Source organism: Meleagris gallopavo, chromosome 13, assembly GCF_905368555.1.
Source record: "Meleagris gallopavo chromosome 13, MGAL_WU_HG_1.1, whole genome shotgun sequence".
Taxonomy (NCBI): Eukaryota; Metazoa; Chordata; class Aves; order Galliformes; family Phasianidae; genus Meleagris; species Meleagris gallopavo.
This window is the reverse complement of record NC_139416.1, coordinates 2,275,447-2,288,368: the sequence shown is the minus strand read 5'-3', so window position 1 is coordinate 2,288,368 and position 12,922 is coordinate 2,275,447. Positions and strand designations below refer to the sequence as shown.

At 62.9% G+C, this 12,922-nt stretch overlaps 2 protein-coding genes across 6 annotated transcripts; both read right to left on the bottom strand.

Annotated features, from left to right (window-relative positions):
- Positions 1 to 3,420: 3,420 nt before the first annotated feature.
- Positions 3,421 to 7,933, bottom strand: MMP15 (matrix metallopeptidase 15). Its single transcript, XM_085235138.1, has 10 exons — positions 7,578 to 7,933; positions 7,312 to 7,460; positions 6,949 to 7,071; positions 6,553 to 6,860; positions 6,146 to 6,307; positions 5,771 to 5,994; positions 5,482 to 5,620; positions 5,208 to 5,358; positions 4,918 to 5,033; positions 3,421 to 4,696 (listed from the first exon to the last, which is right to left on the bottom strand). The coding sequence occupies exons 1-10, from the start codon at positions 7,689 to 7,691 to the stop codon at positions 4,245 to 4,247; spliced, it is 1,938 nt and encodes a 645-aa protein (XP_085091264.1). The 5' UTR covers positions 7,692 to 7,933; the 3' UTR covers positions 3,421 to 4,244.
- Positions 7,934 to 8,355: 422 nt separating this feature from the next.
- On the bottom strand, positions 8,356 to 12,917 carry USB1 (U6 snRNA biogenesis phosphodiesterase 1). 5 transcript variants are annotated; one of them, XM_085235150.1, is made up of 7 exons: positions 12,740 to 12,917; positions 12,459 to 12,607; positions 12,033 to 12,216; positions 11,328 to 11,381; positions 10,265 to 10,370; positions 9,698 to 9,781; positions 8,356 to 9,444 (listed from the first exon to the last, which is right to left on the bottom strand). In XM_085235150.1, the coding sequence occupies exons 1-7, from the start codon at positions 12,757 to 12,759 to the stop codon at positions 9,340 to 9,342; spliced, it is 702 nt and encodes a 233-aa protein (XP_085091276.1). In that variant the 5' UTR covers positions 12,760 to 12,917; the 3' UTR covers positions 8,356 to 9,339. The 5 variants fall into 5 exon arrangements, with proteins under 5 accessions (XP_085091276.1, XP_085091274.1, XP_085091275.1 ...); XM_085235148.1 differs by having other exon boundaries at positions 12,689 to 12,822; XM_085235149.1 differs by having other exon boundaries at positions 8,356 to 9,339; positions 9,431 to 9,444; positions 12,459 to 12,759.
- Between the last annotated feature and the right edge of the window lie 5 nt (positions 12,918 to 12,922).

Below are 12,922 nucleotides of genomic sequence, written 5' to 3'. Positions count from 1 at the left end.
TGTTTTCCAGCGTGGGGAGGGTGGTTCTGGAGGCGAGGGAAATATTTATTTTGAGTTTTGCTATTGGCCACTGCCCAGGAAAAGTGAAGGACCGTGGTGAGGCCTTTGGCCACTTCCGCGCAGTGGGAGAATGGTGCCAGGGGTGAGGGCTTCCCTTTGGCACTCTGTGCTGCAGGACCACCCAAGCAAGGTTTTAGTTGGATGAGGGAACAGCTGTGCGCCCTGACTGCTGCCCCTGGCACAGGATGGGGGAAGCCATGGATGTGACAACAGGCAATGAGTTCATTGCCTCCCGTGGCTGCAGCAAGATGCTTTTCAGGAGCCTCGTGGCTCTTCCTTCTGTCCTCCCCCAGCAGTGTTTCCTCTGGCCTTGAGGCGGCAGTCAGCGGGGCTTGGCCCCAGCTCTTCCTCTCTGGCTTCCTCTCTGCTTTCCGGGTCCTCTCCTGCAGCACGCAGGGGTCTGTGCCCTGGTCTGTGTCCTGCAGAGGAAGAAGAGGGCGGAGGCTCCTCCTGGTCCTGCTGTGGGGCACGTGGCCGTATTCCTTCCCTTCTGCCTGTAGCAGAGCAGGGTCACAGTGCTGAGCAGGCAGCAGTGAATCTCCGCTAGCATCACCCCCAGGAGAAGGTCACTCGCAGGCTGTGGGATGCTCTGTTCTATGGCTGGGGTTCTCCCTGCGGATGGGGTTCTCCCTCAGTGCCCTTACAACAGGATGGGAAACTGAAGCAGAGAAAAGGGGCACAGGCACTCATTTCCTTGTGTGTGCTGCTGCTGCCTCTCTGCCTTGTAACTCTCAGCTCCCTGCAGGCTCTGCTTATCGGCTGCAGCTATTTATACCTTGCCCTTCCCTGGGTGCTGCCCCTGGGCTCAGCACTACGGTCTGCCGAACTGGCTGCCAGCACGTGGGAAGGGGCAGTGCGGCCTTGCCACGTGTCTAGAAGCCACGGGTTCTGGTTCTGCCCCCACTGTGGCAGGGGGATGTGGATGCAGGATGGCTGGGGCTGCGCTTTGTGCCAGCCCTGGGTCTGCAGGGCAGAGCGGGGGGTGGCAGTGGCCCCATCCCAGCAAAACACTGAGCTCTGGGCATTCTCCAGCCTATTTTGGGAATCTGGGGCTGCCTGGGAGGTGGATCCTGGCAGGGTGCAGCTGAGCAGGACGCGTGCTCCCCAGGCACGGAGAGGTGCTAGGAGGAGCGAGGAGCAGGGCTCCTGCTGGGGTCCATCCCTGCGCTCCCCGGGGTCTCATGCGTGGTGCCCAGAGGCCGTGCAGAGCCAGCAGCGAAGAGCCTTTGTCTCTGGCAGGGTCCCTGGCTGCCGTCAGTGAGTGTTTCCAGATGGCCCCGGGCTCCTGGCACCAGCTCCGCTGCAGCATCCGGGGAAAAGCTGGGGGTGGGCAGTGACATCCCTGCAGAGCGAGCGGGGCGGCCAGGGCCCTGTTTCCCCCAGGCCACTCTCAGCCCCAAAGCAGTGGTGAGATGTTGCCCCAGGAAGGAATGCTACGCATCCTTGGGCAGACCCACAGCGACACTGGGCACCGGGCTTTGGTGTCTGCCCTGCACCCCACCGAGCCCCAGCAGGAGAGAGGAGAAACACAGCTGCTGTGGGAAAGGCATCCACCATGGGAAACAGCAACTCCCAGCCACGTCCTGCCGCCGCCTCCGCCTTTTGGCTGGGGTCATCCCTTGGGATCCCACCGTGCTGGGGGACATGAGCTGCCTGCAGGGTCTGCCTGGGGGTGTCCTTGGCTCTGGCACCGGGCCCCAGAGTGGTGGGAGAAACACGTTTGGTTGCAAGGGAACTGCTGTGGGGTTTATTTCATTTGTTTGTTTCAGTTTCCTGGGCCGGAGCCATAACAGCTAAATCAGGAGGCCTGACCTCGGAAGGCTGCCATCACTGCCTCCCAGCACAGCCCCCCTCGAATACGGGGGAAATAGAGAGCAAACCCCACAAGCAGTGACCCAGCAGAGCCAGGCAGGTGGAAATCAAGGCAGTGGATTCACCTGGGGCACTTTTCCCAACGTTTCTTTGCCCCCAGTACTGTTGTCTCCAGCGGCTGCAGTGCTGCACTGAGTTCTAGGGAATGGAGCGCGTGCTCGGGTGGCGCTGCCCAGCTCCAGCAGGCAGGGATGGGGTCGGGGTAGGGTGTCCTCCACTAGTGCTGTGGGTGGCAGCCCAGGGAAGAGAGGTGAGTGCTGGCACCCCTCCCCTTTTAATGTAATTAGAGATATGGAAGCGAGGGGTAACTGCTGGGAATTGGCTGCAGCTCTGTCTTCGGCACTGTGCCAGCAGCCCTGAGTCCAAGAGGGTGGGGGGGGGGGGCCTCATCCCTCCTGCTTGGCCACAGGCACCATGGCACCGTCCCCTCTGAACTGGGGCAGTCCCCTCCATCTGGGGTTGGCAGGGCTGGGGGCAGCGGGGGGGGGGCAGGTCAGGGACAGTGCCTGCTCCGCTGGTCCTGGTCGCATCCTGCTGGGGGACTGGGCAAGACGGAGGGCTCCTGCGAGCACAAGGTGAAAAGAGGATAAGGATTGGGGTCTGCTCCCCATGCGGGAGCCCAGACCCCCATGCTCCATAGGGTCAGGCCAGGCTGCTTCCGCCTTGGTCCCTGCGGGAACTCGGCCCTGCGCCAGCCATCCCCCCCCTCGAGCGCTCACTGCACGTCATGCTGATGGCCTCTGCATCCGCTCAGGCCGCGGCAGCCTGCAAGGGAGGCGGGGCCCTTCCCAGCAGCACAGCTCCCAGGAGCTGGCAGCACCACCGGAGGGGTCCGTGCCCCCGCAGAGGGGTGACCTGGGCCAGGGAAGCGTGGGGATGCCGAGCCCCACTGGAGCCGCCCCACTCGTGCCCAGACTTTGCTGGCAGAGCCGTGTCTGCTGCCTTGCCAGCTTTCCTTCCCATTGTGGGCTGAGCAGCGTTTTTCCCTGGATAAAGCCAATTTCCTGCCCTTGGATCTAATCTCTCCCAGTCCCAAGATTTTCTCCCATCTGTAGCAGTTACAGCTCCTCCAGCTTTCACCTTCCCTCACAAGCTGTGGCCCTGTTCCCCCAGGACAGCCACCGCGCTGCACGGGGCAGGGGGCAAAGCACGCAGGGAGCCAAACCCAGCCCCAGCCCTGCTGGGGAACCACGCAGCCCCCAGCGTGCCACACTGCTCAGCCGTGCACAGAACAAGGCACGCTGTGTTCCCGCGGGAGCCCCTGAAAGGCAGCTCTGTCTGCTGCTGCCGCCGGGCTGCCTCCGCTCACCCCCCAGAACGGCAGCCCGGGGGCAGCGGCCCCAGCAGCAGCCCCGATCCCCACAGCCCCCCTCCCGGCCTTGTGCACAGCTCCCGCTGCATCCCCCCGCCCCACCGACACCCACTGAGTACGCGTCCACCCGTACAACGGCAGCCAGCCCACCTCTGCACAAAGGATGGCACCACAGCTCCACGCACCCGACCCGTTTAATACAAGCACAAGGCGCCCGTGCCCACTGCCCTGCCTGCGGGGCCGGGGGAGGCAACGCTCTGCGAAGGGAAACGCGCTCCTGGAGGGCTTCGGCAGCTGCAGCAGGTGCCTGTGCTGCAGACAAAGCGGGAAGAGGGGCTGAGCTGGGCAGGGGGTACGGACGCAGCTTCACTTCACACCCAATGCCAACCAAAGGCCCTGTGAGGGTGTGGGGGGGGGCTCGGCCCCTCGCCTGCCTTTCTGATGGGGTTTGCAAGCTCGGCGCCATTGCTAGGCGCTTTATCTCCCGCCTGCACTGTCTCCTATCACCAGCCACGCTCAGCCCCCACTTGCCTCGTGCTTCAGGTGCCCACAGCTCCATATGTCCACCTGCTGCCGGCTGGGGTCATGGGTGGGCAGCACAGAACCCCTCTGCCCTGCACGCACAAGCAGCGTCCACAGATCAGACCAAAGAATGCAGCTGGGCTGGGGCACGCAAGACAAGGTGATTGGGGATGCCAAGACAGAGGGGCACCTCCAGCCTGGGGGACTTCAACTCTCCCCAGCTCCTCGCCCACACCCCAGCCCTGGTGCTGTGGCACCCGGCTGCACTCAGGCCAGGGGCTCTGGGAAGCCCTCATCCCAGGGCTGGGGCAGGCAGCGTCCCTCCTTTCTGGAGCCAAACCAGAGGGTGGCAGAGTGTGCAGGGAGCGAGGGGAACGGGACCAACCTCTGCATATAAATATGCCGCTGGGGAGGGCAGGGTGGGGCGGGCTCATTGTTAGCACCATGGTGGTGGGGAGGGGGGGGAGGAAGGCGGGGGTCAGACCCACTCCTGCAAGGAGCGCTTGCAGTACAAGAGCATTCGGGGTGTGCCCTTCCTCTGCATCTGCACGATGACATAGATGAGGCCGAGGATGCAGAGCAGCAGCACCAGCAGCACCAGCACCATCACCACACTCATGGTGCGCGTGTACTCATCGATCTGCACCACCACGTCCACATCACCGCCCTTCTCGCGGCCGCCTTCGCCATAATCCTCCTCGTCCTCCTGCTCTTCCTCCTCGTCGCCATCATCCCGTGGCGTTTCATCACCGTCGGGGTTGAAGGGCGGTCGGTCCATGTCGGGCCAGCGCGGCGGGCTGGGCTCCGGGACCAGCTCCACATTGCAGCCCATGAAGTCCCGCAGGATGGATTTGGGATAACCCGGCTCCGTTCTGAGCCGCTCGTTGTCAAACTTCCAGTACTTTGTGCCTCTGTAGAAGTAAGTGGAGGCTGGGGAGAAGGACGGGAGGGAGAGATGGGGGAGAGGGGTGAGTGGCTGCATCTAGGCACAGCTCCCACACGATGGAGAGCAGAAAGTGCCAAGAACGGCAGGCTCTGCCTCCATCGCATCCTGCAGCATCCCATTGGGGCCCACAATGGTCACAGGCAGCTGCTGGCAGGGTGACTGCATTTCCTTTGCCCACCCCTCCTGCCCACCTTTCTCTACTTACAGGCATCTGAGCTGAGGAAGGCACCCTTGGGCGAGGGGGGGATGCCCACCCAGACTGAGATGGGCTTGGGGTAGCCGGGGTCCACTGAGCGCGTGTCCTCATTGAAGCGCCAGTATCTGTGGGAGGCAGTGGGACACAGTGAGCAGGGGGGGCACAGACACGCTGCCCCCTGACAGCCCCAGCTTTTCCATCAGCCCTTGGCCCAGGAAGCCATTTGCCAACAACTCATCATCCCACCTCCATGCACCCCACACTGCCCCCACTCCAGATGGTGGAACAGAAGCACCCACCTGTCTCCACGGAAGAAGAAGGTGTGCCCTGTTGGCTCCCACCAGACTGCAGTGTCGATGCTGTCGTAGGGGATGCCCTGCCCGTAGGTGGACAGGGGCTGCGGGTACCCAGCTTCCAGGTTGGCTTCACGGAAGAGCCAGTACCGGTTGCCTGAATGGAAGGAAATGGAGAAAGCAGATGAGGCTGTGTTGCCTAGCTGTGCACGGTCTGGCCACGATGTGGGGGCATCCCTTGCCCCATCCCGACCCCCCCAGCTCCAGCTGCCCTGCTCACCTTTAAAGAAGACAAATCTCCCATCGTGCCTCTCGTAGGCAGCATCGATGTCCCCAGGCAGTCCCCGCCAGAAGTGCCCGATGGGCATGGGGTAGTTGTCCAGCACCCGATTGTGCCGGACCCGCCAGAACCACTTGCCCTGGTGGGAAGCAAAGCATCAGCGCTGCACAGGCATATACAGGGACAGAGCCGTGGGGATGGGCAAAGTACTGGGGTACCCCTTCCACCCAGAGACTCTGGGGTGGATGTAGGCTCAAAGGGGAGGAGAGGTATCCTGGCTGGTACGTACCTTGAACACAAACATCTCTCCCCGCAGCACCGCCACTGTGTCAAAGTTCCCATCGCAGATGTCAGGGCCGTACTGGTCGGGTCGGTCTGGGCTGCCAGGTTTTGGGGGCCGCTCTGGTTTCCCTGGCGGAGGCGGTTTGGGGGGTCTGTGGTCCGGCCTGCCAGGTCTCCGAGGTGTCACAGTGGGCAAGGGCTTGGTGGGCTGAGGGTGCCCATCCGCAGTACCTGCACAGAACAGGAGAGGGTGGATGGAGCACTTGCCAACCCACAGCGCCTCTCCTCCCCATTCAGAGGCTCAGAGACCCAGCACCCAGCCCCAAGGCTGGTGGAGCACCCACGTCCCCCTGCCAGCCCACGTTCCTGCGCAGCTCCTCACCGTACAGCTGCTGTATGCCCTTCAGGTCGTCCTCAGGGAGCTGGAAGTTCTCCGTGTCCATCCACTGGTAGAAGGGGGCCATGATAGCACTGGGGTTGCTAGAGTGCTCCAGGCCCAGCGAGTGCCCCAGCTCGTGCACAGCCACCAGGAAGAGGTTGTTCCCTGCGGGGAAAGGCATCATCAGCACAGCACCTAGCACAGAGAGTTCCCTGCTCCAACACCCTGCACGCTGTGATGTTCTGCAGGGAGCCAGAGCCTCCACATGTCCTCAGAGGATCTCTTCTCCCAGCACTCCTGCCCAAACACACTCTCACTGCCTCGGGCCATGCTCTCCATGTGCCAGGGACACCATCCGGCCCTCAAGCTGTCCCCAGCACCACCCGGCTCGGCCCTCAACCCCAGCTCACCCGACACATCCGTGTTTTCCAGCGTCCAGGGCTCATCCGAGTCAAAGTGAGTGTCCCCCCCCATCCCCGGGCCGGGGAAATAAGCGTGAGCCAAGAACCCCCCGACGCCATCGAAAGGGGAGCTGTCCCCGTGGAAGCCCGAGGCGAAGAGCACCATGATGTCAGCCTCCTTCTTCCGCTTCTGGCGGATGTCTTCGTAGGGCACCTCCTGGAAAGCCAGCGGCGTGGCCTGCTCCCACACACGGAACGCCTGGCGGATGGCCTCATACGAGTGGTAGCGGCCCAGCTTCTCTGTGTAGTTCTGGATGCTGCGGGCACAGAGCGGTGCCGGCTCAGGGCTGCGCCCGTGGCCCGCAGGGTCTGCACCCGAGGGCAGGCAACCGGGTGGCCGCGTACCTGAAGGTGAGGTGGCTCTGGCTCCAGCGCCGCCCGGTCAGCGCGTACCGCTTCCGCCGCATGTTGGACTTCATCCGCACCCCAAACTGGTCCGGGACCCCGCAGCGGGGCCGCTTCATCCACCTGGCGGGGGGTGGCGGGGCTCAGGGTGCGGCACCCCGAGGGCTCACGGCGCCGGGGGGGGGGGGGGGAGCGGCCGCGCTCGTGGGGGCGGGCAGGGATCGCGCACCCCGCGGGGCAGCGACGGAGCGCGTCCACCGCGCCGGGAAAGAAAGGGGCCCGCGCGTGGGTCAGGGGCAGAGCCCGCTTCGGGGAGAGGAGGGCCGGGGGGCAGAGCGAGGGGAGGCACGGGGGCGAGCTCACATTTTGGTCTCCTCGTCCAGCACGCCGGTGACGGGGATCCCGTAGAACTTCTGCATCTCGGAGAGGGCCGAGGAGAGGATCTGGGCGGAGCGCATGGTGGACATCTGCCGGCTGCCCGGCGGCAGGTACCCGTACAGCCGCAGCCATGCCTAAGGGCACGCGGCGGTCAGCGGGCGGGGACCGGACCGACGGTTCCGCGCGGCCCCGCAGCCTCTCCCTGGGGCACGGCGGCCCGGCCCGGCCCGAGCCCCGCTCCCCGCTCTCACCTCGGCGTTCAGCTCTCCGCCCACCGCCCCCAGCAGCGCCAGCAGCACGGCCGCCAAGAGGGTTCCGCCCGCCCGGCAGGGGGCGCCCTCACGTCGCGCCCCGCCGCCCGCCATCCCGAGCTACGCCGCCCTCATGGCCCGGGCCCGGGCCGCCGCCGCGGGGGCTGCGAGCGGAGCATGGGCGGCGCTGCCCCTCGGCGCCCGCCCGCCCGCCTTTGTGTGCGGCTCAGGCCGGCGGGGCGCGGCCCATGTGCTCCGAGGGCCGCTCGGCGAGGCTCGGCTCGGCGCTGCCCCGGCGGAGAGACGCGGGGCTGTGGCGGCGCGGGGCGGGGCGGTCGGCGGGGCGGGGCGGGGGAGGGCAGGCCGCGTTCCCGGCAGGTGCCCGCGCTGCGAGCGCCGCCTCCTCCGGACCGAGGGTGGGGACGGGCGGGGAAACGGCCGCGCTGCGTCCCTGCGGGGGAGGACGGGGCCGTCAGGGTCAGCGCTCCCAGCAAACAGCGGCGAGGACGGCGTTGTTCGTAACCAACGGACGCGCCGCTTTTGCCGCTTCTCCCTCCCGCTCCCCCCGGGAGTTTGGTTAATGTAAAACCCGCTGTTGCAGGGCGGCTGGCAGGCACGGGCCTGGGAGACGCGCCCCGTGGCCGTGAGGGATGCGGGCCGTGCCGCGCTGCGATGCTCTTCGCGCACTCCGCTCCCAGGAGCGCCGCAGGCATCGCCTCGTTCGGAGCCGACGGCGCATCAGAGGCGGAGCGGCTCAGACACAGCACAGAAACAACGCTGTGAGACACGTTTTACTGCTCGGAAGACTGCTCGCAGCCTTTCATCAACAAACGCGGGACGAAAGATGGAGGGCAGCGCAGCAGGAACAAAGGACAGAAGGGGCCTTTTCCCGAGGACAAAAGTCCGCCCACGGGCAGCGCAGGGACAGCCCTGCGCGGTGGGTGCCGCTTTATGGAGAAGCCCCCGTGCCACCCCCCGGCCGAGCGAGAACGCCCACCGGGCCGCGGTGCGAGAGCCGACAGCGCCCTCTCTTGGGCTCGCCGTAACACGACGGCAGGGAGCAGCCCTGCGAACACGGCCTTTTGACACAAATAACCTTAAAGTCGTCGTTGCAAAAGCCTCTCCGCCAAGATTCAGTCGCCACGATTCAGTCTTGGCGACGGGATCTCATACTGCAGTGTACAGAGGCAGCAGCAGCGTGAGAGGGCCGCAGATGTGACCCAGGAGTTTCTGTGGGCTGGGTTACGGGAGGGAGATGCCCTGCTGCATCCCTGCCTCTTGTTTTTCAGAGCTACAACTGAGCTCAGCAGTCAGCTCTGAGCCTCCCAGACAATGACAGTGCCTCTTCCAACTGTGCCAGACAAGCTGCCTTCAGCAAGCGCTTCCCACGCGACCTCCCTTCTCCTAAACATAAGGCATCTACAGCTTTTAGAGAGGGGTTTTTTTGTTGTTTTTTTTTTTCTTTTTAAAAATCAGCAAAATTAGCAGCTCTGACTGGAGCCACCAATGCTGACTGCAGCACATCCTGGCTGCTGACAGCATGCCGCTGTAAGAAATCTGCAAACACACATTTCTTTAGCCAACAACTCAGACTTGGAAGTTGCGTGGCTTGAGACCACAAACTTCCCACAGCTGCTGAGCAGACAAGAAGAGCGTGGGAGGCGTGTGGCAGCCCCCAGTGTTTGGAGCTGTGCTGGAGAACGGCTCTTTGTTGAACAGCAGGTCTTTCTTTGGGCTCTGAGGTGCACAGCCCCATCAGGTCCTACCTCAAGGGGAAGGAGAAGAACTTGTTGCCTGACTTGCAGCGGATTTGCTCCCATTGGACACGCAGAATGCGCGCCGAGTCCTCAAACCTGTCCACAATGTCCTGAAAAACACAAGCAGGGGTAGGAGTGAGCACAAGGATGGTGGGTGGGCTGGCTGCTGGAGGGGGAAGTCGGCTGCTCCATCCCAGAACCGAGTCAGAGACAGGTTTGTGGCTGTTCTTCAGGAAGGTGACTCAACTCACTGCCTCCCTTTGTCCCCCCCCAAAGCCTCTGTTCTTTCAGTCAAGCTGAGTTTGCCTCACAGAAGCAAACTCCCTCTGCTTGGCCCTCCCCCGTGCCCATGTGGGGACACACCTGGAGCTCCTGCAGACACTGCCCCTCCAGGCTGCCACTCAGGTCCCCGACGCACCAGGCCATGCTGATGTGGAACGATGGGTCCTGAAGATAAAGCAGGGATTGGATCACAAGGATGAGAGGAGGCTCTGCTGAGTGCAGTGGGAGATTCGGTGCGGTGCTGCCCTGTCCGGGATCTTGGAGTGCTCTGCATTCATGGGCAGGAGGATTGCAAAGCAGGGAGCCCCCAAAGCCAGATCAGTGGTTGCAGAGCTGAAATGTGACAGCGCTGGAAATGAGGGTCCTCCCTGACTCAGCCCCACTCCCGGAGGGCACCAGTTAGTTAACATCCTTGCTCTCCCATACAGGGCACAAAACAGAAGTCATACTTGTGCAAGTCCCATTCTCAGCAAGATCCTGTTCAGGGTGTTAGCTGTGAATGTCACTGATGGGCCCATGGGAAACCATTTCAGAGCCCAATTTCTCCTTTCCTGTTTCTTTGAGGTTGAACATTGCACAGACCAGACAGGCCCCAACCCCTCCCAGGGAACCAGACAGCACCTCCAGACCAGCAGGAAAAGGCCTCACCTTGTAGAATAGGGGGAGGTCATATTCCTCCATAACCTTGTCCACCTCTGAGACCAATTCCAGCAGCTGGAAATGTCCAGTAGAAACTTCCAAACCTACAAAGGTCCTAAACAAAGACCAGAACACATGTGAGTATCTCAGCAGAGCCCTGTGCAAGAGCAGTATGGCTTTGAGAGGATGGAGGTTGCTACAGGAGTTGTACAATGGAGAGGAAGTGGCTGCAAAGCACCAGCTGAGAACAGTGTGGATGGGGAAGTGCTGTGACAGAGGTTCCTCATGGGGACCGTAGTGGTGACACTTCTCATATGCCTGCGTCTGACCGCAAGACGGGAGGGTGGACAAGTCTTCCTCAAAGACCTGCTTCCTCCTGCCCACGGCTGATGTGGTTTTCCATTCCCATTAGATTCAGCAGCTTTTCATAATTTTAATCACCTTTCTCTTTAATGTGCTTTGGCATTTAAATTGCTTAATTTTGTTAAACTGGATGCAGCACCATCAGGCTTCTGAGCTGGCACCCAGGTGAGTTAGCGCTGTCAGAGCTGTTTGTCTCCAGCCCTTTGAAGACTCACAATGCAATTTCACCATCAGCATAAGCTGGCACTGCTGCCAAAGAGGTGGCCTCCACTCTGCTGGCCCCAGGCTGCTCATTCCCCCACCCACTCTCCCAGCTGGCACGGGGATCTGTGCAACCACAGAACCAACGAGATCAGCACAGCAGTGTGCAGGGCTGTCTCTCTGGCAGTGCGGATGTGAAGCTGCAGCATCACCCAACCCCAGCAGAAAGGCTGCCTCGGGCCACGTTGGGAACACGTCCCTCCTCCTAACTTCAGAAGGCTGAAATTCTGCAGCCTGAGGTTCAGTCCCCACGAGAAAATAACAGCTTGCAGAGAACTGATGAAGAAGCTAAAAACCTACGCACCTCAGAGCGCTGCTGGAAGGGGCTTGGACAACGATCTGAAACTTCAGGATCTGCCCCTCCATGGAGTTCCCTGCCATGGTGTGGGATGGCACGGGCAGCTCTCCGCTCCCACCTGCCTGGCACTGTGCCCCTCTGCTCACTCACCTGGTTTTGTTCTGGTTGGTGTACACCTTCACTCGGTCAGCCACACAGAAGAACCTAAAGTGAGAAAGAAACAGTTTCAGCTAGGGAAAAAAAAGCAAAAACAAAACCAAACACAAACAGAAGATGGAGAAGGGATGGAATTTAATAGAATCATAGAACTGTTTGGGTTGAAGGGACACCTACAGGCCATCTGGTCCCACTCCCTGCAATGAGCAGGGACACCACAGCTCCATCAGCGCTCAAAGTCCCTCCAGCCTGACCCTGGCTGTCTGCAGGGATGGGGCACCACTGTGTCACTGCCTCACCAATCTTAGTGTAAAGAACTCCTTCCTTATATCCAGTCTACATCTCCCCTGTTTTAGTTTGAAACCATTTCCTCTCGTCCTAAACTGAGACAGGGGAGGTTTAGGTTGGATTTTAGGAGGCAGTTTTTCACACAGAGGGTGGTGAGGCACTGGAACGGGTTGCCCAAGGAGGTGGCGGTTGCCCATCCCTGGAGGCATTCAAGGCCAGGCTGGATGTGGCTCTGGGCAGCCTGGGCTGCTGGTTGGCGACCTGCACATAGCAGGGGGTTGGAACCAGATAATCATTGTGGTCCTTTTCAACCCAGGCCGTTCTATGATTCTATGATTCTACCACAACAGGCCCTGATAAGAGTGGGATGAGAGGCCCACAGCAGCTGCCCTGGGGCTCAGCTGTCCCCACCTGTGGAAGGAGGCCAGGCGCTCCTTGAGGCTCTGCATGAAGGGGTTGATCCAGTGGTAGCGCAGCACCACGCTCTGCGACAGGCTGACATGGAACTCCTCCATGGCGGTGAGAGACGGGACGTAGGTGCGAGCGTGGGCCGCCAGCAGCTCCAGCAGCTCCAGGAATTCCTCCTGGGCCTGGTCTGTGGGGCGCAAAGAACGGCTGTGGTTGGAGATGACCGTACAGCCTGTTGAGCTCCAAGCCCTGCCGTAGGCTGCCGGCCCCCCAGAGCCCGCCCGCGTCCTGGGGCACCCCCAGCTCCGGGCAGCCCCAGCTCCGGGCAGCGGTGCCGTGGCCGCACCGCCCTCCCACGGCGAGGCGTCAGCGATGCCACGCACGCCGCCCCGCAGCCCCAGGCCCGGCCCCGCGCCCCGGCTCACGCACAGGGCAGGTACACGTGCGTGGCCCAGCTGCCCCGCTCGTGAGGGAAGCACCGCACGCGGCCGCCGTGCCGAGAGCTGTCGTCCCGCTTCTCCTCCCGCTCCTCCTCGCTGAACATGGCCAGCACGCACTCGGGGACGGGCAGGCGGCGGCTGCAAGACAGAAAGAAGCGCGTCAGTTTCCCTACGCGCCGGGCCCGGCGCCGCACGGCCGCACGGCCGCACGGCACCCACCTGCCCCGCGTCCCCCCCCCTCCTTCCTCCTCATCCTCGGAGCTGCTGTACCCCACGAGCGCGGCGCTCATGGCGGCGCTGCGCTGCGCGCTCTCCCCGACAGGGGGCGCCGTGCGCCGGCCGCGCTCCGCCTCCTGCGCTCCGCTCCGCTCCGCTCCGCCGCCCGGCCCGGCCCTCCCCGCCCCGCCGCCCGCTGCCGCCGCCAAGCGAGCGCGGGGATCGGGCGGAGCGAGC

Excerpts from the sequence above, each read along its gene's own strand:
- MMP15 (XM_085235138.1), bottom strand. The coding sequence starts at position 7,691 with ATGGCGGGCGGCGGGGCGCGACGTGAGGGCGCCCCCTGCCGGGCGGGC. Across the intron at positions 6,308-6,552 it reads GGAAAACACGGATGTGTCGG|GGAACAACCTCTTCCTGGTG; the intron begins GTGAGCTGGGGT and ends CTTTCCCCGCAG. Across the intron at positions 5,034-5,207 it reads TTCTTCTTCCGTGGAGACAG|ATACTGGCGCTTCAATGAGG; the intron begins GTGGGTGCTTCT and ends TGCCTCCCACAG.
- USB1 (XM_085235147.1), bottom strand. The coding sequence starts at position 12,759 with ATGAGCGCCGCGCTCGTGGGGTACAGCAGCTCCGAGGATGAGGAGGAA. Across the intron at positions 10,371-11,327 it reads ACCAACCAGAACAAAACCAG|GACCTTTGTAGGTTTGGAAG; the intron begins GTGAGTGAGCAG and ends GTCTTTGTTTAG. Across the intron at positions 9,782-10,264 it reads ACCTCCCCCTATTCTACAAG|GACCCATCGTTCCACATCAG; the intron begins GTGAGGCCTTTT and ends CTTTATCTTCAG.